Raw genomic sequence first — 24761 nt, 5'->3', positions numbered from 1 at the left:
CTCTACCTAACATAGCATTTTAAATTTACCTTTGATTTTGCCAAACAGTCTGACATAGGTATACTGATTCTGTTTGTTTTAGATCTGAACCATTATTTTCTGCATACTATTTAAGTAGCCTATTTCCTACCATGTTCTGTGTGCCTTTCTTGGGTTCTAAAGTCCCCTCAGATTTTTAAAAACATCCTGATGAGATTTAGCTCATACGTACTAGAAGCTCTGAATTATAGGAAAAACAACCACCTTGTTGTGGGTAGCATTAACAGCACAATCCTTAAAGCCTTAATCTTTGTCTAGTTTAAGGATACAGAATCAAAATAGTAACAACGTTCCCTTATTTAAAAATGGATGGAGGGAAACTGAAGTACTTTGAGTGACTTTCTGTTATATTATTCCTGTCCCAAGGGTAGGTAGCCCTACTTTTTGTCATGAGCTGTTACTAAATATTTCATGAATAAATTAAGGAATATCTGTATACTTAGCTAGCCATGTTTACAAAGATTTAATAATTTTTCATATTTGCTGAGTTTTAAAAATTAGTAAAGCATTATCAATATACCTGAAAATTTTCACATATTCATCTATCCCATTCTTTCTTCTTTCCAGGTTTAACCACTCATTTGAATTTGCTAGTTCTGTTCCTGTGGGTACTTTTGTATATTTACTACCTAAAACTGTATTCAGCTCTCCTTAACTAATGATAGCTAAATTTACTTTCCTTTACATTATGATTGCTTGAGAAAATATTCATTCAGGAGAACCTATACTCTAGGTTCTGAATTTTTATTTTTATTTTTGTCAAGCCAGCAATATGCATTGTGGTGCTATGATACTTTATTGAGATTCTGAGCAGCACAGATATATATATATATATCGTGTAGTGAGGGAAACCACTAACACTCTAGAGTACTCGGTTGCTAAGCTGCAGTGTTCCATAGATTACATATATTAAGTGCATTTCCAACTTAGGATATTTCTAAGTTACAACAGATTTATCAAGATATGACCCTGTCTTAACCCAAGGTACATCTTAGCTATTCATAAATATTCATAGCTATTTATAAATACAGTTTTATACATTTTAAAACTATATAGATAATGTCATACTCTACATATGTTTTCTGTTTCTGTTTTGGCTCAGTATACTCAATATTTTAAAATTTTATGTCTAATGTTACAAGGACTTATTTAGTATTCCATTATAGAAGTATGCTATAATTTATTTGTTCAATCAAATAGATAATTATTTGACTAGTACAGATGAAGCTGTGACAAACATTTTTGTGCATATCTTTTTTTTAGTACTGTAGCTAAACCCTTGTGAATACTAGGCACACTCTCTGCCACTGAGCTATATCCATAGACTTCTTTCTTAAATATTATGTTGAGACAGAATTTCACTAATTGCATGAGCTAATATTAAATTTACTTGTAGCCTAAGAAAGCATGAACCTGTGATCTTCCTGCCTTGGCCTCAAATAATTGAGATTCTAGGCTGTATTTGCCAGGCACATCTCTTCCTGCCTATGTACAGACATTCCTCCTAGACAATATTTTTCAAACTTAAGTTGCAATTCATAGTTCACACCAGCAGGGTTTATTTTTAAGTAAATGAATTGGAAGAATAGAATAACAGGTCAAAGTGTATCCCATACAATTGTATTCCACATAATAAATAACTGTTTCTGAAAACGTTTATATTTTGTGCATGCATATATGTGAGAGAGTACGATGAAAAAATATTATATGTGGGCCCTGGTATTGAATGCAGTTCTTTTGTAGATCTCAGGCAAAATACTGGGAAATATATCACTCTTGATTGTGTCTCACACTTCAGTATACATGAAAATCACCTGAAGGAGTTATTAAAACACAGATTGCTGGGCTTCACCACCAGATTTTTGATTTAGTGGATCTGGAGAAGGTTATGAAAAATTATATTTCCAACATATTCCCAGGGAATGCTGACAGTATTGGTCAAAGAGCAGAATTTCAAGAATTGCTACTCTAGGTTGCATACCTAGGAATGAAATTAATGTGATACAGGATATTTGTATTTTCCTCCTCTTCCTCTTTTTTTTTTTTTTTTTTTTTTTGGTTTTTTTTTTTTTTTTTTTTTTTGTTTTGTTTTGTTTTGTTTGTTTTGAGACAAGGTTTGTAGCCCTGGCTACTTGCACCTGGAACTTGCTCTGTAGACCAGGCTGGCCTTGAACTCATAGATATCTGTCTGCTCTGCCTCTGGGGAACTAGGATTAAAAGCATTTAATTAATTAGCCAATCAATTGATCAATTAAATTAAATTAAAAATGCCACACTGCACAACTAATAAGCTGTATTGCAGAGATTCCCCTCATATCTTTGCCAAGACTTTATAGTAGACTTTTTACTTTACCTAATAGTTTGGAAAGGTAATTTCTTTTTAAATTTGCATACTCCTTGTTTCTAGTGAAGATATACATGTATTTTTATATTTATTAGCCATTCTCTTACCATCTGTGAGGTAACTTTCTGTTTCTTTGCCCATCATTTGATATTTTTGTTTTCTGTATTTGTTTATAAGGTTTATTTTTCATTTTTAAAGACTTATTTTTATTTTTAAGTGTGTGTGTGTGTATGTGTGTGTGTGTGTGTGTGTGTGTGTGTGTGGGTGTGTGAGTCTGTGTGTGTGTGTGCGCGATGTGTGAGAACAAGAACCAAGAAGAGAGTTATTTGGACTACTAATTTCTGAGTATTTTCTAAAATTATTTGCAGATTTCTAGCCATATAGCCAGGAATCTCGGAGAACATTAAGCAAGATGAATACCAAAAATGAAACGTAACCATAACATAGTCAAATTATAGAAAGACAAGACAAAGAAAAAAGGAATGTTTTGTATAGGATCAAAGATAATTACATCACAAGGCTATACGAACAAGAAGAGAATGGATTGAAATATTTATATGTAGAAAAGAACCCTACCCACCTAGAAGTCTAGCCAGACAACCTACCCTTTCAAAACAGTTGAAGCAAAGTAACAATTTCTCAAATATTATGTAATTAACACATGCTTTAATTAATATGTTCTCATATTATGCTGTAATATGTTATTACTGTTTATTAATATGTAAGTAATTTATTAATATGTATTAATATGTAATTAATAATATTAATTTATTAATATATATTTAATTAATATGTTTTCTTGAGTGTGTTTATTTAAAACTCAAAATATTAGCAAATGAAATTTAGTAATGTATGGAAATAATTATACATCGTTATCAATACATATCCAAAGCTTATTCAATATTTGGAGATCAATGTAGTCTACCATATCAATAGACTAAATAAGAAAAGTTGTGTGTTTGTTTCGTGTGATGTGGGAAAAGCATTTGAAAAATGCCTTAACATTCATTCATGTTTCAAAATTCAGTGCGCTTTGAACAGAGAACATCTTTTTGTTAGTGACAAATAGCTACTATACCGTGTATCATACCTAATAGAAGAAAATACATACTCTCCTCTGTGGTCCAGAACAAAATAAGAATATCTCTTTTACCCACTCCTTTTTGACAGTGTACTAGAAGTATTGACCAGTGTATTAAGAAAAAGAAAGGAAATTGAAAGTTCATGGATTAGGAAGAGAAAGCATACTGTTCACAGGTAATTTTGTTAAAAATCCCAAGTAATCAACAAAAAAAATCAAGCAAACTAGAACTATTAAGTAAGTATAGTTTGGATCATACAAGCCTTATGTATAAAAAGTCAGTTTTTCTACCTATATATAGGAAATAAATAATTCAGATTTTTAGTTTGAAGATGTTTAGTATGAAAAAAGAAAAAATAAAATATGTAAATATAATTTTACAAAACGTGGAATCTGTGTATAGGAGGGCTGAAACTTTAATGAAAAAAACAAAAGGTAGTAAATGCAGAGAAACTTTGGATTCATTGATTGAAAGTTGAATGTTGTTAAAAATATCATGTTTTTCCAAATTGGTCTGTAGAGTTCACACAATCTTCCCCCTAGAAAACCTGACAAGCTATTTGTGGATATTAACAAACAGATTCTAAGTTTATATGGAAAGAGACATTTTCTGGAATGTCCCACACAATACTGAAGAACAGCATTGCAACAGATACTACCTAGGTACAGGACTTAACTATAATGTGGTATAGTGTGGCACTGGTGGAGAGAAAGACAAATGGGTTAGTGGAGCGGAGCAGAAGCTTCAGAATTAGGTCTACACAGATATACTCAATTGGACTTTGACAAAGATAAATCAATGCAGAAATGATAGTCTTTTCTCCAAATGGTATGAGAACAACTGAATATACACATTCAAAACCAGACACAAACTTTTCCTCTACCATAAAAACTATTTGAAAACGTATCATAGATCCATGGATAAAAGCACTACTCCACAACATTTAGAAGAAAATCTAAATGGCTTTGTCTCCATATATTTACCTAAAGCACAATTTATATTTTTAAAAAGGATAAATTATACTTTGTTCAAATTACAAACTTTTCTGAGAGACATGTTAAAAATATGCAGAAGATACACCATAGATTAGAAAAAATAGTTCAAAGCACATGTATATCTAACAAACGGCTTATAGCTAGAATATATAATGAACTCCTAAAACTTGACAGTGATAAAAATGAACAGTTCAACATCAAAGTGAAAGACTAGATGCTTCATCAAAGAAGATCATAATGTGACAAACCTATGAATTGAATCTTATCATTACTTGTTATCAAGGAATTGCAAAATGAAACGAGATACCATTAAACACCTACTAAAATGACTAAAATCCACAATAAAAGTGACAATACCAAGTGCCATTATGGATGTAGAGCAACAAGTCATTGCAGGTGGAAGTTTAAAATGCTACAATCTCTTTAGAAGCCAGTTTGAAAGTCTCTTAAACAAAGTAAAATATTGTTTTACCCTGTGATCCAGATATTTGTTCAACTGTTTGAAAACCATGTGTGTTCGTGTGTGTGTGTGTGTGTGTGTGTGTGTGTGTGTGTGTGTGTAATGTGAATGTTTGTAATGACTTCACCCAGAATTGCCAAAAAAAAAAAATTAGAACCTACCAAAATGTCCTCCAAATAGATCAAGTAGGCAGATGGATGCAATAAAATATAATTTAGCAATAAAGAAGTTTGAGCTATCAAAAATATAAAGAGATACACAAACTTTAGATGCTTATTAGTAAATAAAAGATGATACTATGAAAATAAAACATTGTATTATTTCATTCTGCAGTATTCTGAAAAGCTCAGAATGAGAGGCATCAAGGTGGTAGTTGAGTACCCAAAGTTTGGGGGAAAGGAGAGAATAAGTGAGCATAGAGCATTTTTTGGAGAATAAAATTATTCTACATGATACTGAAATGCTGAAAGCAAGCTGTACATTTGACAAAATATATAAAACTACATAGTATAACGAGATTCTTTTCTTTCTTTTTTAAATTTTTTTACATATACATTTATATTATTACACATATATAATATACATTACCTATAACAAGAACCATGGCACAATCAGGAATTACATAAATGTTACATTCTTAGTGTTTTGGCTATTTGTATTTGACAGCCTTGAAGAGATTCTTCATGTGTGCAAATATTTAAAAATCATTTAAGTGATTAGAGACTTTCAGGAAAGAATAAAGGTTGTGAAAAGAGAAGCTTACTGCACTACAAATATATAAGACAATCTCACTAAATGGATAGGAGAAAGGGTACTGACCTAAGTGGCTTTGAAAGTGTGCAGTCCACAAGATTAACAGTAAAGGGGAACTGCACATCAGCACCACACTCTGGTTACTAAGGTTGTGTCCCCTGGTTAACAGTACTGATGCTGCTGTACATGCATCATTAAGGAAATGGTTGGCAGATAGTAAAAGCTAAGTTGGAATTTGTAGATAAGTAAAGGGAGAGAGTTAAAATGATCCACGTGGTCATAGCTTAAATTTGGGAGCATCACTGTGGATTCATATTTAACTTAACGGAGACACAGGTAGTTTACATGTAGAAGTATTTATCTGTGTTTAAACACAGGTTAATATGAACATATTTTTCCTCTTTGAGTTGCACAAGCTCCAATGAAACAAACTTGCTCTTGCTCAGGATGGATTGCTTCCAATACCATTCTCTACTAAATGTAATGAGATTTCTGGAGAAATAAATGGCTGTTCCTATTACTCAGGCAGGAAATATACAAGATTATTAGCCTTGTACATCTTTCTGTGCCCAAAGTAAAATAACAGCATAAAACACAGGCACTGAAGGAGAGCTCCAATAATCAAAGGTACAACTATCTCTGCAACAAGCTAAACAAATTAACTTTGAATAGTGATTCAAAATATAGAATATCCCTGTCTGTATACCACTGCTAAGAATTAAAAACTTGAGGAAGTAAGGAGAGAAGCGATGAATCTTAGGAATGTCATTTTCTGGTGATTAGTTGTGAGTGGCTTGTGTTGACTTGTTTCCCAAGAGGACGATATGGAAAGGAAAACAAGCAAGTACTGGAGAACTCTGACCAATACTACCTCAGCCAGGTGATGGAAACCAGTATCACCAGTCGTAAATCATTGACCTTAGCATTTCTGCTTGATACAGTGTGACCAAAACTGAATTTTCTGATGTAGTTTTCTTTCCAGTAACTCATCACTCTAGTCTAATGTTAAGAAAAACAATAGCAAAATTCTAGTATCAGGGTATCCTATAGAAAAATCTGACCACTATTCCTAAAATTTTCCAGAGCGTGAAAAATGAGGATAATCTTTAAAAAAAAAAAAAAAAAGAAATTGGCAAAAGGAGCTTAAAGTTACATGACAACTAAAAGAAATACAATAACCTAGATAATGTCTTAAACAGAAAAATAACATCAGGTAGCAACTAAGGAAAATAAATAAAGACTCCTGTTAACAATGCAACAACAGCAGTTTATTAATTTTAATGAATGTAAGATATTAAGTCAGAAACTAGATATGCAGCATAAGGACATTATACTTAATCTCCATTTTCTTTACATCTGAAATTGTTGTAAAGCTAAAGTCAAATTTACAAGGCTTTTAAAAAGGGCTAAGAATGAGTGCAGAGAATACAAACTATATAAAGTTCAGACTGTGCAGGCAAAACTACTTATTACATACACAGTGATAGCAGGAGATTAATTTTTCTTTTCTTAAGCATGTTTATCCTGTTTTAGGGCCTCCCAGTTCTCTCCTGGTGTATGTTGTAGAGATACGGGTACATATATCTGTACATAGAGGTATATGTACATATTTTTGTAGCAGATAATGTGGAACCAAGAAAGTTCAAAGACAACTTCTTGGACAGAAGCCCTTTTTAATTTTAAAAAGTATTTTTTTTTAATCATGGGGCTGGGGAAATGGCTTAATGGTTCAAGCACTGGCTGTTCTTTTAGAGGACCTAAATTTGATTCTCAGCAACTACATGGTGAACAATCTGTAACTCCAGCTCCAGGAGCTCTTGTCCCCTCTTCTTGTCTCTGTAGTCAGTGCATGTACATGATGCATAGACTTACATGCAGTCAAAACTCTCAGACACATAAAATATTTTCAAATATTGAAAAATAAAAATATATTGTCAAAAAGGAAGTCAATGTGGATCTTTTCTTAATTGCTGAGAAACTTGGAATCTGTTCTCACACTCTTTTTTGTAAGCCTGTTAAATTTATTTTTTATTAAAAATAATGTTTTCATATAATATATTTTGAGTATCCAATTCTACTGTGGCGCCTCTGTCTCTCTCTCTCTCTCTCTCTCTCTCTCTCTCTCTCTCTCTCTCTCTCTCTCTCTCTCTCTCTCTCTCAGGCAAATAATCAAACCCAGAATTTTAAGAAAGAAATGAAAAGACAAGAAACATGCACACACACACCACCACCACCACTACCACCACCACCACCACACAAAACAAAACAAAACACAAAGTCAGAAACTGTAATATATAAGCAAAAGGCCATCAAGATTTTTTTTTAATAACCAAAGAAATATGGGACAGAAATACCATTGAGTTTCGTTTGGGTCATATACTGCTGGGCATTGGGCCTACTCTTAAGTCTCACACTCCTTTCTGTGGTTAAGTGTTAAAGCTAAAGATTCTAGTACCTAGTAATTTTAATAATGTTTATACTCTTTAGCTTTAGCTAAAAATATTTTAAAATAATTCTTTTTTCCTCTTCCATTCTTTTTGTATTATTTAAAGATTACATTGGATCTACTTTCCTAAGAAAACTTTAAGTATCCAAAACACTGTTGTTGGCTTTAGCATGGTGTTATTTAACAAACAGGCTCATAGGGCTTTGTCATCCTCCATGACAAGCAAACCCCTCATTTTCCCTTTCTAGCCTCAATAGCTTACCACCATTATACTTTTAGCTTCAGGAAGTTGGACTACTTAAATGCTCTGTTTGAGTAAAGTAATGTAATATTTTTCCTTCTGTCATTTAACATATACTAAAAGTTTATCTGTCATAGCATATAATAGTGTTAATGGAAAAAATATAACTTTTACCTCAAAAAGAGTAAGGGATAATTTATTATTGAGCCAAATATCAGTGTCTATGGACTGGTAACATAGATTCAGATTACCCCCATAATCCATGTTGCAACATGGTAACAGTTTTGTGAAATAACAGAACAAAGAAAATCATAAATCAAGGTATTTTCAAATATATTGGTGGGCTTGGAGATATCTCTGCTTTCGGCCTCATATGTTCTCGGATGACATTCTTAGCGTTTCAGTGGGTGGAAGCTAGTAATCTGTTAATATATGTCTCTGATAGGGTTGAAGACCAGATAGTTTAGTTTTACAGTTAAACTTAGTCATTTAGGGGTTAAGATGTTTTTAGGTCTAGATACATGTTTTAAGTTGATAAAGATTAGATATGATAGATATTGATTTACATTCAGAATTTTAGACTCACCAAGATAGGAAAGATGTTTTCTTCAAGCTTGCCAAATACAAATAGCCAAAACATTATGAATGTAACATTAATATAAAAATATTTCACCTGAAAAAATTTCACCTCATAATCACAAATATGTTACATCAGACAGAGGTAGGGAAGGAATGGATATTTGGTTGGGGTGGCTAAAGATAGCCCAAGACAATTATAATTAGGCCCTGGTCCTGCATCATCCCAATCCCTCCACGGTCACTGAAGTTCTAATTAGTTTTCAGCCTTTCACAGGGTTCAACATAAGATCTGGTTTCTTTCCAGAAAATCTCATTCACAATAGGATTTTTCCTTTTAAAGATTAAATAACATTCTAGTCTATATATATGCTACCTTTTCTTTATCCATTTGCCAGTGGACATTTCCTTCATTTTTCACTCTGTATTTTCTTTGTGATTACTATAAATAAAATGGCGCTTTAAGCTAATAATATGTAAGTGAAATAATATTTTGATCTATTAAAATTTCAATTGCATCCTATTACTAATTGATAGGATATTTTCCTGACAGTATTGGTCACAAATTGTTTTTTGTTGATTTTTCATTTTTTTCTTCATGTTCTCTGTTTTCTATCATTTGCTTTTTTGCCCCTGTTTTCTAGCCTACATATTAGAAGCCTTTCTACTGTGCCTGATAATCCCTGTTGTTATTTCTGAGCAAGGAATGTAAAGTAGTTTAGAAGCCCTGAGATCATGGCCTTTGTGTACTTTGAATTCAAGGTGATGTTTTATAATTCCACCACCCAGGAGGCTGAGGCAGGAGAATTGTGAGTTCTAGGCCATCCTGTGTTATATGGGAAGACTCTGTCTCCAAATGACAATAACAAAACCAGATGATCTGCCTGGATAGTTTGTTGGAGAATTCCCCTACCCCAAGTCAGTATTTTTGTCTGTCTTGGAGTTTAGTTCCCCTACAGGAGACTGCTTCTGGGAAAAGAGCCACCAGTGTTCTACTAGAGGAGTGGTTGTCAGATCGTGAGGGTTCCTGGTATTTAGTGTACATTTTTCAGCCTCCTTGCTTTCAAAAACACTACTCTTAACCTCAGCTATATATGACATTCCACATTTTCTGACAATTAGCCTTCAATATTCTACCAGGATTGGTGAATTGCCCTTACCCAGTATTATGATTGTGGAGGGGGTAAAGATCTAATTCCATTTACAACTGCCTTAAACTTACCATCCTCATTTTAACCTTATCTAATTACATCTATGTGTGGATGCACCCAAAGCTATCAATTCTTGAGCTGTTTGTGCATGCTTTCTTTCTTGCATCCTTTATTTTTGATATAATTTATTTAATTTTTAGACAGGATGTCACTGTTACCCAGACTGGAATCTTGTCCCAATTCAGTTTTCCTAGTTGGTAGAAATGTAGGTTCTCACCATTGTGCTGACTTTTTAAATCTTTGTGTATATAGAGGCCAGAAGTCAATGTCACGTGTGTGTGTGTGTGCGTGTATGTGTGTGGTGTGTGTGTGTGTGTGTGTGTGTGTGTGTGTGTGTGTGTGTACATGCACATACATAGAGACCAGAAGTCAACATCACATATCTTCCTCTATTGCTTGCCACCTTACTTTTTGAGACAGAATCTCACTGCGTTCAGAATTCACCAACTGCCTAGACTGACTGACTAGCCAGCAAACTCTGGGGATCCACTCAGCTTCTTACATAGGTACCAGAGATTTAAAATCAGGTCCTCATATTTGTACAGCAAGCACTTATACCCAGGGAGCCACCTCCCTAGCCCACACCTGACTTTTGAAGACTTTTCAAGAAGATTGAATATGGCCTTGGATTTTCCACCGTACGAGTTTGCTATTGAGCCTTCTTTGGTGTGCTTAGTGCCTACTCTTGCATTTATTTTGTATCTTCCAGAGTACTGTTGCTATTACCTTCTTTCCCTTGTTGTTTTGATCCTTGTAGTTTTAGAGTTTTCTGGAGAGAATAGCATTACATGAATATTTGGTCTCCCATCTTTATCTGAAAGTAACTCAAGCCATGATGAAAAAGTTGCTTTCCTTCTGTGATATATCTGTCACTTTTCAATTTGTATTAGGTGCTATATCTGAAGAACCTTAGTCCTCGGGTGAAAGAAAGGGACCTTATCTCATTATTCGCTCGGTTCCAAGAGAAAAAAGGACCACCAATTCAGTTCCGGATGATGACGGGACGCATGAGGGGACAGGCTTTCATCACTTTTCCTAGTAAGTAACTTCACCTAGGTAGTCACTCCATTGCAGCGTCAGTTCATGAGCTACAGCCTTAGCACATGGAAGGGGGCCAGGAAGGAAAATATATTTGCAGTATTTCTAGGTCCTCTGTCCTATACTTACTTCCTCTTCTCTGTGCATACTATATAACCACCTTACCTTGGTGTCTTCATTTTGCCATTTTTTGTCATTTCCTTCCTAACCTACCAATACTTACTTTCTTTTTTCTGACAGTACTATTTATTTCTATTGCATATAATAATAGAATTATTCTTAGTTGATGTGTTGGTATTGTGATCAGAATACATATTTGTCTTACACCCAATTTCTCTAAGAGTAAATGATGTAAAGCTAATTAAGTCATTTGCACATGTGTGTGTGCACCTGTATGCATCATGTGGCAGTCAGAAGCTACCCTACAGTGTCTTCCTCAGTTCCTCTTCCACCTTAATGTTCTCACTGAACTGAGAGCTCATTGATGTGGCTGGGCTGGCTGGCCGGCCCATGAGCTACCGGAAGTCTTCCCTACCTCTAGGGTTAGAGATACATACTCACATACCTGGAATTTTATATGGATACCTGAGCACAAGTCCTCATTGCCTGCATGGCAAGCATTTTGCTAATTGCTGTCTCCTCAGTCCCAGCTTTATACTTTTTAATCTGGAGCTAGTTCACTAATCCCAACAGGTGCAGTACATACTTGAAACTTTGGAGTATATCTGAGACAAAATGATCTCAGTCTGACAGCATCGTCTGCTTATAATAACATAGACTGTAGTCCAAAGTCTACTCCATCCTTATTTCTTACATATAGTCTCTGAAACTCACATGTTGACTATTCCTGCTATGTACTATATATTTTCATATATAATTTTTCTAAATACCTGCAAGAAATGTTCATTATCCCAGTAAGGATTCCTACAACCGCTTTCTCTCCAAAAGAAAAAAAGTAGCTAATGTGTTCAATAATGTGGTAACTTCTTTTATTTGTATTTGCTTCTCATATCTATAATATATCTAAGGTAGAGGCATAATTGTAGTTAGGTTTAACTTATATTTTTTCAGTATACTCCCTACATAGGGAGTATCCTTATTTCTTATATATCCTTAAGTCAAATACACTTTTTGAGGGTCTTTTGTCATCATTATTATTACCCATTAATTTAATCTTGCTAACATACATAAGTTGAGGATTGTGGGTACGATGAAAATATCAAACATCAGTATGATTTTTATTCTTGCAATTAAATTTAAATATAAGCTTAATTAAACTTGTAATAAAATAAGTGATTAAGCTTTATGTAATTTGATGCATTTTTTCCTATTTTTTTCCAGATAAAGACATAGCATGCCAAGCATTGCATCAAATAAATGGATATAAACTCCATGGGAAAATATTGGTGATAGAGTTTGGAAAGAAGAAAAAGCAAGAGTCAGCTGTTCAGGGTGCTTCCCTTATAACATCTGCTACAAATAGCAGTACAGAAATCAGTGGTAGCTAGAAATCCATATCAACGCACACATACATACATAGATGATAAAAGAAAGATCATCTGAGTGTGTATATGTATATGTATAAAATACACACTCAGATGATCTTTTTTTATCATAATCTTTTATATATATATATACACACAGATACACACACACACACATATATATGTATGTATGTATGTGTATATATATATATATATATATATATATAGAGAGAGAGAGAGAGAGAAAGAGAGAGAGAGAGAGAGAGATTTGTTTAAAATTGAAGAGGAAATATTAGAAAGACAGTAATTAGGACAATGGCTCTTAGCATTTGGAGAAAATTAATAAAAATATTTTCTATAATTAAATACTGTATATTATAGAAAAGATTATATTAAACTGACATTATCCTGAGTATTAAAGATAATAAATATATCAAACACTATATAGGACAGATAATACCCTGAGTATTATGGTCATATGAAAACCTTTAATTCTCAGGATATATTACATAGGATTGTTCCTGAAGGTTCTGAAAATTCATTAACATTTTTCCAGTTTTCAGTGTTTAGTCCTAGAGATAACACTTTCTAGGACTCCTTTCCTGTATACAAAGTTTTAAAACTAATCCAGTGTTAAATTATTTATTTACTAGAACTCACTGTGTTTTGTCAGAACTTTCAGTAGTTTTAGTAGGTAGATTTATAAGTTTATCAACATATTTAATGGTTCCTTCCACACTGAGTTTTCAGAGTCTCAAAATGTATGTTTTTTTTCTGACATCTTTTAAGCCCAAATATTGTTAATCTCTTGATACTACTGAATTCAAAACAATAGACATTAACCATGGAGTACCCACTAATATATATTAAATATTAGGCATATGAACTTTTGAGAGGGAATGGACTAGCAGAGAATACTACAGGAACAAGAAAAGATAGTTCTTCAGAAGAAAGGCAGCCTGCCTCAAATGCCCGAGTGATTTGTTTAGAGTTGATGAATAGAAACATAATATGGTATAGATGAGGTAGTACCAGCTTTTGAGTCAGACCTGTGGATCCTCATAGTCACCCATGTTTACCGCCCTAAACTTTGAAAGTCACTTAAGCTGAGCCTCATTTTATCTCATTTACTAAGTAAGGATTATATGAGATTATATTACCCAAGGTAAGGAACAATGGAAAAAATGAAGGAAATATAGGAAACTGTGTTAAACACATCAAACAACATAAGATAAGAATTCCATTTAAAAAGGAAGAAAGAAGAGTATATAAAAATCCTGCTGGAGGACCAGCAAAATGGCTCAGTGGGTAAAGGCATTTGCCACCAAACAGGAAGACCTGAGTTCATACCCTAGGACCTACATGATAGAAGGAAAGAACCAATACCAGTAAGATGTGCAGAAGTATACTATGGCAAGCATATTCACACACACACACAAGCACGCACGCCCACACACACATGCACAGGCACACGCACACATACACACATATTTACAAAACACTTCAAGCAATAATAGCTACAAATATTTCAAATTGAGCAAGAAAGATAGAGCCATTGCAAAAGCCATGGAAACAATAGCTACATCATAATAAAATACTGAAACTCAAAAGACATAGAAAATAATAACAATAACCCAAGAAAACTGATGAGTTATTTGTCATAGACCTCTAACTAGATGAACAACTAACTTCTCCTTAGAAAGGGATGGCCACCTGGGTACCTTCTTGAACTTTCAGCTCTTCAGGGAGCCGAGGCAGGCATTGAGCCCTGATTTATAACCAGTCTGTGGAAAGCACTGGGCCCTGTCTCAAAAACCAAAACCAAGAAAAATTGATGTAAATAAGATCTTAGAAATTGTGGAGGTGACAGTGAAAGGTAAAGTCTTGTCTACATAACTGTTAAAGGCTGGAGAATTTGTTGCCAGCAGACCACACAAGACATGCAAAAGGACCTTTGTCAAACTGAAAGCAAAGTGGCCTTAAAGAATAGACAAAGGTGCTTGTGTGATGATAAAAGAAAACCTGGAATACTTTTTTCTTTATTCTGTTAGCTAATCTTTTTGTTTTGTTTGTTTTTCAAGACTGGGTTTCTCTGTGTAGCCTTGACTGTCCTGGACTTACTTTGTAGACCAGGCTGGCCTCGAACTCACAGAGCTCTGCCTGCCTCTGCCTCCCAAGTGCTGGGATTAAAGGTGTGCACTACACTGCCTGGGCAAGATTATGTATTTTTTATTTTTTGTTTTTTGAGTTAGGGTTTCTCTGTGTAATCATGGCTGTCCTGGATCTCACTCTGTAGACCAGGCTGGCCTCAAACTCAGAGATCTGACTGCTTCTACCTCCCCAGTGCTAGAATTTTGTTAATTAATATTTAAAAGTTGTATTAAGTTGCATATAGTTGCACTGTATTTGCTGTACGATAAAAATCAATGTATTTGCCAATAACAAGACAAAAATGTAGGAAATAATGCTATATTTTATTTTAAAATGGCATAAATCCATAGGAACAAAAAAGGAGAAACAAGATGGCTACATTCTACAAGGCCATAAACATAATTCAACTTCTTAAAAGTATCAGAATTATATTAAGTGATAATTATAATGTATTGATAGCCCTATAACATGTAGAAATAGTCTGTATAACTGTTATACCTCAAAGTATGAGAGAAAGGAAAGAAAAAGTACTAGCGAGAAAGATCCACTTCTTTTGTTTAAAAGGTCAGTCTTTTAAGATGTAACCATTTTAATCACATATTTTCTGAACAATAGAACTCCAAAATAACCTGAAGCAAAGTAGCAAAATGCAGAATGGAGAAATCGGCAATTCTCCAAAAAGTTGGGATCCTCAGTGTCTCCTTTGTAATAAAAGTGCTACACAGATGAGAAACAAGGAGGTAGATTATTTCAACACTGTAAGCCAAATAGATCAGAAAAACAGCTCTAGACCATACTACCCTACAATGCTAGAATATATATTTTCATCCCATGCATATGAAACACCTTTAGGATTTGATCATGAGCTGAACCACAAAACACGCCTTAAATCCAAATAGATTGAAGTAAGGTAAAACATGTTCTCCGCCCATATGGAAGGAAGTCACAAATCAGTCTCAATAAACTGGGAAACTCACAAATAAGTGAATATTAATGACCCTTCAACAGCAAGTAGGCCAATAAATAAACAGAAAAGAAGGGCTGGAGAAATGGCTCAGTGGACAAGAGTGCTTGCTGCTCTTAGAGGACCGGAGTTTGATTCTCAGCACCCACAACAGGTGGTTTACAGCCACCTTTGTCTCTGTGGGAAATGTTTAGAGAGAAGCCTATTTAATGAGAAGAAAGATCAGATAGTAATTCTGTTTATATCTTAAGCTGTAGGAAAATAATAGTAAACTATACCTAGAACAAACAGAAAAATGGGAAAACATACAAAATAGATGAGAGAGTAGAATACAAAAGGGAAAAAGCAATGAATCCAAGCAGGAAAATAGCAAGAAAAAGTAGACTAATTATTAGAATGAGAACTCAAGGAGGGAATATTGCTACTAACCTTTGATAAATAGAAGGCATATGAGGGAATATTATTATACTCATGTCAATAAAATAACTTACTTAAAATGAATAAATTCCTAGAAAAATAAAGTACCAAAACAAAATACAGGAAGTCAGAATAGACCTAATAATAGGTTAAACAAGACAGATACCCACTAAGATAACAAGACTTAAGTTGCTTTTTATTTGAATCCTAGAATTCTACTAAGTGTTTAATAAATCAGAAAACCAGTTTATACATAAGCTGTTTAAAAAAAAACACACAGAGAACACTTCTGAGATATACTACAACATGGAAAAACCCTGAGAATCTGTTCAGTAAAAGAAATCAGCCACTGGTGGTGACAGATTGTAGAATTCTATGTATATGTAGAGTCCATGTATGTACATATGTGTATATAATGTATATGTACACACATATACATATATAGTGATAAAAGGAAGGTGGGGAAAACTAGAGAGGATAGGAGTTCTTTGCAAGTGGATGAAAATGTTCATGAATTGCACTAATGGTTCTATAACAATGAATATACCAAGTAGGTATTTTGGTATACAGGAATTTTTGGTATGTGAATTAAATCTCTGTGAAACTAGGGGAAAAAAAGGAACTTGGACATTATCCAAATGCTCATCTGTTAACATGAGGGACTTATGACTTATGGCACATGCGTTTAGTGGGATGCTATGAAGCCATTCTAACAGTAGACTATATCTATGAATTATAGTGGCCTGTACTCATATCTAAGATTTTATATTAAGTTTTAAAATAAGATGTATGTATCTATAAGATGTATGTGTAGTAAGGACACATTTTTAAGCAAATAGTTCATGTGTATAGTTTGTAGAGATAATGTCAAAACAAATGTAGGAAAGAAATAGGGAATGTATATATAAGCTGTAAACATGGAAGTGGGTCTGTACGAGCTGAAAAACACCTTCACCTTGTAAACATTTTTAGGTGGTGTGATTTGGAGTGGTTTTTACCTTTTTCACTATTTTTTAAATTAAAGCAATTTTTAAATATTCTTACAAACACTTGGCTTCCAGAATATTTGTCAGACCTACTCTGAGGATTTCTGACTTTACTCAGGACAAACTTCTATTCATTTGCTATATTGCTTATGTGATTAATGCTCCAATTTTTGATGGAGTTTAAGGGATGAGAAGTGATGGATCCTGATTACAGCCTCTTGCACATGTTGCCCTGGACATACTTCTCAGCCAGGCCTCCCAGAAAGGACTGCTTCCTCTCAGGTGGGAAAACTTACCTCCTCATTCCTAGACCTAAAGACCACTTAAAGCATGAGAAAATAAAATAGAGGACACCTTTCAACTGGTGCAGAAAGATAGAGACTGGTGTATCCAGACAATAAGATTCTACTCAGCAATAAAAACTAAGGAACCATATATGCAACAACTTGGATAAATAAATCTTGGATGTATTTTGCTAAGTAGAAGAAGCCAGACTCAAACGGCTGCTTACTGTTATATTTTATTTGTGTGCTTTTTGGAGAGGGTGAAGCAATAAGGCAGAAAAAGCAGTAGATACCAAGTGTTGGTACAAGGGATTTTTTTTAATGGAACTTTCTGTCTGTTGTTTATAGTTACAATATGTATGTGTTTGTTAAAACTCAGAAAATTAAAAGAATGAACTTTAATGTGTGAATTTTTAAAAAATAAAAGTACTTTTTAATGAAATAGAGATTTGAAAAGATAATCATTTCATTGACTAGTATAAGTATTGTGTGATCTCTGATTACTGCTACAAAAGCCCAAAGCCACTCTATTTCTCTTTTGCTTCTCATAGGTGAGTTCATGCTATTAAATCAAAAATTTTTTATTCCTTACTTTTCTATTGCTGTGATAAACACCGTAACCAAGATAACTTATAGAAAAAGGGATCTGGTTGGCGTTCACAGTTCCAGAGTGATAGGAGACCAGCAGCACTATGGCAGGGAACATGGCAGCAGGCAGGAAGGCATGACACTGAGGCAGTGGCTGACAGCTCACATCCTGATTCATAAACAGGAAGCAAAGAGGCAGACTGGGCATTGAGTGAGTCTTGAAAACCTCAAAATCCACCCCTAATGAAGCTTATGCACCAATAAAGCCCTTACCTCCTAATCCTCCCCAAAGAGGTTCACCAACTAGGGATTAAGTATTCCAATATATGAGCCTCATTCAAATCACCACTCTCTATAGCTGGAGATAAAACTCAGGAGTATTACAGTTGTTTAGCATGCATGAGGCCCTAGGTTCAATCCCCAGTACTGCCTAAAATTTACATTTTAAAATATGAACCAGATACAGTAGTGCATGAACTCAGGATCAGACAGCAGGAAGATTGCTGACAAAGGCTAACCTGAGCTATGTAGTGAGTTACAAGCAAGACTATGCTACAAATAACTTTTCTCCAAAAAATCTGTATATGCATACAGTTTTACCATTAAAAAAACCTACAAAATACATTTGTTGCCCCAAGAACTGATATCCTTTGCATGCAATGTTTATTTTAGTAAAGCAAGTCACTGGTACTACCAAGTCCTTTATCTGTTGGATTTTTATTTTGTTTTTCTCCTAAATACCCTGAAATACTACCATATACAACCAGAGTTAATGTGTGCTTCCATAGTTTGTGGACTATGCACTTTGGAGTCATTATTAAATAAGATAAAGCATTTCCTTAAACATGGGTACTGTGATAAGCTGGTAGCTGACATGACTTCTAAATGACTAGCTGGTGGGTAGCATATATAATGTGGATACCCTGGACAAAGGATTAATTCACATCCCTTTTGGTATGTGCAGAATGAAGTAGATTATGCTCAGAAGAATATCGTGGGATTTCATCACAGGTTTCAGAAGAGGGTATAGTTTAAATGTATGTGTTGTGTATTTTCAAGATTTTCTAACATTTTTGGACTTTGTTGAGCACTGATAACTGTAACCATGAAAACTGAGCCTACCAAGAAGAGAGAACTGTATTATGCCAAACCTTTTGTTTCCATAACAACAAATACCATTTAAAAAAGAGACTTACTGATCCTCACAATACAGGTTTTATTCCGTGGTTGGCTGTTCTGTTGCTTTTAGACCCTAGGTAAGGCAGGTGGTGAGATGCAAGTGATGGGACTGAGCTATCCACCTCACAGTGGTCCGGAAGCAGAAAGACAGTGAGAGTGTGCTGCATGAGTCCTGCTGTAGTGTTTGTTTAACCCAAGCTCTTCACATCATTGATGGGGCCACCATGTTTCTGGTTGGTCTTCCTTTAGTTGTTTGACATACTAATTGTCTCTGGAAATACTCTAACATGAAACACTCCAAAAGTGGGCTTTAATAAACTCAATAGAAGTCTCCAACATTGGTAAGATTCACAAACACAACTACTATATGCAAAATCAATAGTTAAATTCCCGAGTGGGTAAAAAAAAAAAAAAAATCATATAAAAGCAAATATAAGTGACAACAAAGAAGTTTCCTTAACTGAGTTTTTGTTTAATGTTCTCTCCCCCCTCTCTCCCCCTCACTCTTTCTTCCTCTTCCTCCTTCTCTCCCCCTTCCTCCCTCCTCTCTCTCTCTCTCTCTCTCTCTCTCTCTGTCTCTCTCTCTCTCTCTCTCTCTCTCTCTCTCTCTCCTCCAAAGTCTTGTTATGTAGCCTAGCTTGGCCTCAAATTGGAGATCCTCCTGCCCCAGCCTCTTAAGTACTGGAATTGAACACATCTACCACCACTTCTGGCTCTAACTAGGGTTTTGTCAGATATTTTCTCATAATTAGGTGAAGTTTTGCATTTTTGTTAATAAACCATAGATGTGATCTTTTGTCCTTGTTCATGTGTCATATAAGGAGAGCAGTTATAGGTCATTTGGTGTAAATGCTGTTTGTTGGGCTTCTGCCCTATAAAGTTGCCCCCTTTACAATTACTAGATGTCTTCTAGAAATGCATCAAGACCAAATACTCTATTTTTTTTTATCACACACTGTCCCCAAATTGTAACTTTGATTAGTGTTTCTTAATGGTAACAATTATTATTGTAATGTTACATAATGGTGACTGTCTTAGTCTGTGCCACTCTAACAAAATGTCTGAGACTAACTTATACAGAATAGAGAGGGTTTTCCCCCCTCTCTCAGTGTTCTGAAACATTGGTGAGTCCAAGATCATCATACCAACAGGTTTGATTTCTAGTGAAGGTTCTCTCTGCAGTCAAAATTATAACATGTTTCTGCATTCTGTAGAGAAGAATAATTCTGGGTTCTCTATTGGTACCATATATAGAAGGCCAAAAGGGAAAAGAAGGCGACAACTCCCTCATACTTCTTTTGTAAGGTCTTAAATTCCATCTTCCACATTCAGGGCTTAATGACCTCCTAAAGGGCACACCTATAAATACTATCACAGTGACAAAAAGTTCAGCAGAGAGATCTTGTAAATACCCTTCCCAACTGTGCCTAGTTCTTCCCTAGTTCTTTAATTCCTTTATAGTCATTTAACTTCAGCTTTCTATAAAATACCATATCTCCATTTCTTTACCTTTATCCATTCTTTCTTTTTTTTTTCTGAGACAGGGGTTCTCTGTGTAGCCCTGGCTGTCCTGGACTCGCTTTGTAGACCAGGCTGGCCTCGAACTCACAGAGATCTGCCTGCCTCTGCCTCCCAAGTGCTGGGATTAAAGGCATGTGCCACCACCACCCAGCCTCTTTACCTTTATTCTTATCAGCATAGACTCAGTAGTTTATATCCTAATAGTAATATAATTTTGTGCTTGAAACTGTTCTATCTTTGACCATTTGCAGCTCCTACAGGTAGTTTCCTTCTGTCATTTTGACATGACCGTATTCCACCTACCCCTAAACCTCTGAATTTCTCACTCCACAAGCTTTCCAGAATCATCTGATAACCTTCCCTACTCCGGCAGATAATCATTTTTTCATGGGTCCATGCTTCCTTTAATTGGAGAATGGATCTTAGAAACTAAGATCTAGACGCTAGATGGTCATGTTATTTTTAAGTTTCAGAATATCAAGTGTAAAGACTGATAATGCCAATGGGATATGGTAGCACACACTGTAATTCAAGCACTCTGGGAGACGGAAGCAGGGGAATTGCCACAAATTCAAGAGCAGCCAGATCTGCATAGTGAGTTCCAGTCCAAATAATGCTACCTAACCATACCTTTTTCAAGTAGGAGATTGGTGACACTGAGTATTGCCAAGAGTATTGAAAATAATTTTAAAAAAAGAGTATTGAAAATAGGCACACATTTTTCATGGACATATAATAAATAACTATACCAATTTAGAACATATCTACTAGCAATTTGAGTGTACAATAATACAAATTTGTAATATTGCATGAAGACTGCATAGAGGCATCTTTTTGGGTGTGAGTGTGAGCCTATGTGTCATGACACTCACGTTTAGGTCAAAGGACTTTCCCTCTTGTTTCAGGATAGGTGGTCTGTGCACTTCTGCAGATTGCCCTGTCTCTGTCTCTCATGTTCTTGTAGGGAGACACCTGCACTAATGCATCCATAGGTTTTGGGGGTCGTGGTACAGGAATCAGGCTTGCAGGGCAAGCACCTCTTATCTGCCCAGTTTCTATGAATGTGTCTTCATTCACACAACAGAATTCTTAGCTGAAACTTCACAAGCAATTGAAGATAAATCAGGTCTTCACAATGTTGGAGGGGGGAAAATGTCAAGCAAGAATAGTCAACAAAGCCATCTTTGAGAAATGAAGGAAAGATAAAGACAATCTCAAACAGAGGCTGAAGTAACATTGCCCACCACACCTGTCCTACAAGAAAGGTATAAAACTCTCTGATAGGAGTGAATATCCAAATCTGAAAGCTCTAATATTATAAGCAGCGTGAATTAAGAAAGCATATTTGTAAGACGATGAATAGAAAGCAAACACATTAAAACAATAACTACAAGCTGGGCATGGTGGCACACACCTTTAATCCTAGCACTCAGGAGGCAGAGGCAGAGGCAAGCAGATCACTGTGAGTTCAAGACCAGCCTGGTCTACAAAGTGAGTTCAGGACAGCCAAGATAACACAGAGAAACACTGTCTCGAAAAACCAAACCAAAACAAAAGCAATAATTACAGTACTATATTAAGAGACTCACATCTTGATCTTCAAATAGGAGGTAGGGAGAAGGTACACTGGGGATGGTGCTAGTCTTTGGAAACCTCAAAGCCCTCCCCAGTAAAACACCTTCTCTAACAAGGCTGTGCCTCCCAATACAGTGGTTCTTAACCTGTGGGTTGTGACCCTTTTGAAGGTCAGATGACCTTTTCACAGGGATCACCAAAGACCATTGGAAAATACAGATATTTACATTATGATTCGTAACAGTAGCAAAATTACAGTTATGAAGTAACAACAAATAAAATGTTATGGTGGACAGGGTCATCACAACATGGTAACCTGTATTAAAGGGTCACAGCATTAGAAAGGGTGAGAGCCACTGTCCTAACCTTTTCTAAACTGTTCCACCAACTGGGGACCAAGCATTCCAGTATATGAGCTCACAGGGGCCATTTCTATTGAACTCACCACATGTGCAGTGGAATATAAATTACACATGAAAATAATAAATTCCTGTTCATGGCAACATATATGAAAGATATTATGTCATTCACAGAAATGGAACTATGTTTTATATGTGGAAGAGGAAGAGTAGAATAGCAGTCATTGAAGATTTAGTTAGGGAAAGCATAGATTTTCAATATTTTCCTACCATCATTCCTCAACATTTAAGTATAATGTTAGCATAGTTTTGGATTGTATTCATCAGAATGTTTAATTTTAAAAGTTATTGCCTGGTTGTTTACTTGAGATTCCTAAATAAAACATTAAATTAATTAGGACAGAACTCAACAATCTCTGAAATGGCTTTAAATATACGTCTCATGCCTTTATAGTACATATGTAGTAAAGTGGTGTTCTCTGCATTAGTCAAAATATCAGTCCACTCTGAAGAATACCTCCTAAATAATAAGTGTCCAGACAATATTCAATTGTCTGAAAGTGATTAAACCCAACCATCTCATCAGTTGCAAATTTCCTTTCACCTGTAAAGAGTATACAAAGAATTGTTTTAAGATCAGTTTGACTTATCGTCAGTTATTTACCCACTGAGCCATCTCCCCAGCCTGATGACTGCATTTCTTTTCAATTCTCTTGCTCAAAACATAAGATTGAACTTGACTTTTAGGTATATATTTGTAGCCTAATTTTATATCCAACCAAGGACATAGACTCTGTAGTTATGTCTCGTTATTTATTAGGTTGTTATGTCTACAAGGAGAGTATGTGGGAATAATGGAAAATTTCTTCCTTTCCACAACTATACTTAGTACTTATTTTTCTTATGCCATTCCTACTCCACACTGATCTCTTGTTTTATTGTGTTCTTTCTACTCAGTATTAAATAAAAGTGGCATTTGGTATTTTTATCTCATTCCCAGTCTCAGAGGGAGAGAAACACTTGACTATTAAGTGTGATGCTTGTTGTACACATATAAACTTTATCTGAGCAGGAAACATCTCTCCTATTTTTAGTTTGTAGAATTCTGTAAGCAGCTATTACTGTTCTCCATGGAGGAAAAAAACTTCATGCCTGAATTATTTTAATTCCAGACAGAAGAAAAATCAGCTAATTGCACAGTTAGTTATGTTGAGACTAGGAGTTTCCTATCTTCCTCTTTAACTGGAAGTTTTGTGAGGTAGAAAATATCAAAAATGGTCAGTTGTACATTTTCGGGATGAGAAACTGGTAACTTTGTCATTCTGCTTGGAGCTTCGGGACCCCAAAGCCATTGGAAATGAAAAAGTCAAGAGAATAAATTGTGAACAAAAGTAATATGTCTTTAGGCTGACGGAATGAGACTATTTGAGGATTGGGACTCCAGAAGGAATTGAAGAGCACCAGAGAGGATAAACATGTGGGCAACTATAAAATACATCTGTTCTGTTATTTTAAATAACTGTAGCAATGACTTTAGAGGTATGTATAGAAATGGATAGGACACTTGGCAAGAGAAGATAATGGGATCTTTAGTGTTTTTATTTATGAAATAGGGAGGTATGAACTTAAGATGAAGTAGAGTTAAGTTAGGAGTCAGAGTTTCTAAAACAGGGTTTCTCATCATATCACTATTGATGGTGGTAGAGGATGATTCTTTGTTCTTGATGTCTGTATAGTTAGAATCCCTAACCTCTTTATAGTAGATGCCATTAGTACCTCCCTGTAAGAATACAAAAAGTACCTGCAGATATTACCAAAAGTCCTAAGGCTTGGCAAAATTACCAATGTCTGAGAACCTGTGGGTCTCAAGCCATTTGGGGTCTCCTAAGACCATCAGAAAACACAGATATTGATGTTGCACTTCCTAATTGTAGCAATATTACAGTTATGAAGTAGCAGTGAAAATAATTTTATGGTGGGGGGTCACTATAACATAAGGGACTGTATTAAAGGGTCTCAGCCTTAGGAAGGTTGAGAACCACTGATCTAGAATAATCACTAAAATCAT

The 24761-nt window shown here is 35.0% G+C and overlaps 1 protein-coding gene across 2 annotated transcripts in view; it reads left to right on the top strand.

Moving 5' to 3' along the window:
* Positions 1-12752, top strand: part of Rbm41 (RNA binding motif protein 41) — a 45330-nt gene extending 32578 nt beyond the window's left edge. For both annotated transcript variants that reach the window (XM_051141267.1, XM_051141268.1), the window contains 2 exons: positions 11038-11185; positions 12527-12752. In XM_051141267.1, the coding sequence (XP_050997224.1) occupies positions 11038-11185; positions 12527-12693 (315 nt within the window). In that variant the 3' untranslated portion in view covers positions 12694-12752. The remainder of the gene's footprint in view (positions 1-11037; positions 11186-12526) is intronic.
* The last annotated feature ends 12009 nt before the right edge of the window (positions 12753-24761 follow it).

The sequence above is a fragment of the Acomys russatus genome, chromosome X (genome assembly GCF_903995435.1).
Source record: "Acomys russatus chromosome X, mAcoRus1.1, whole genome shotgun sequence".
Lineage (NCBI taxonomy): Eukaryota > Metazoa > Chordata > Mammalia > Rodentia > Muridae > Acomys > Acomys russatus.
Note: the sequence above shows the minus strand (reverse complement) of the source record. Positions and strands in the feature narration are given on the sequence as shown.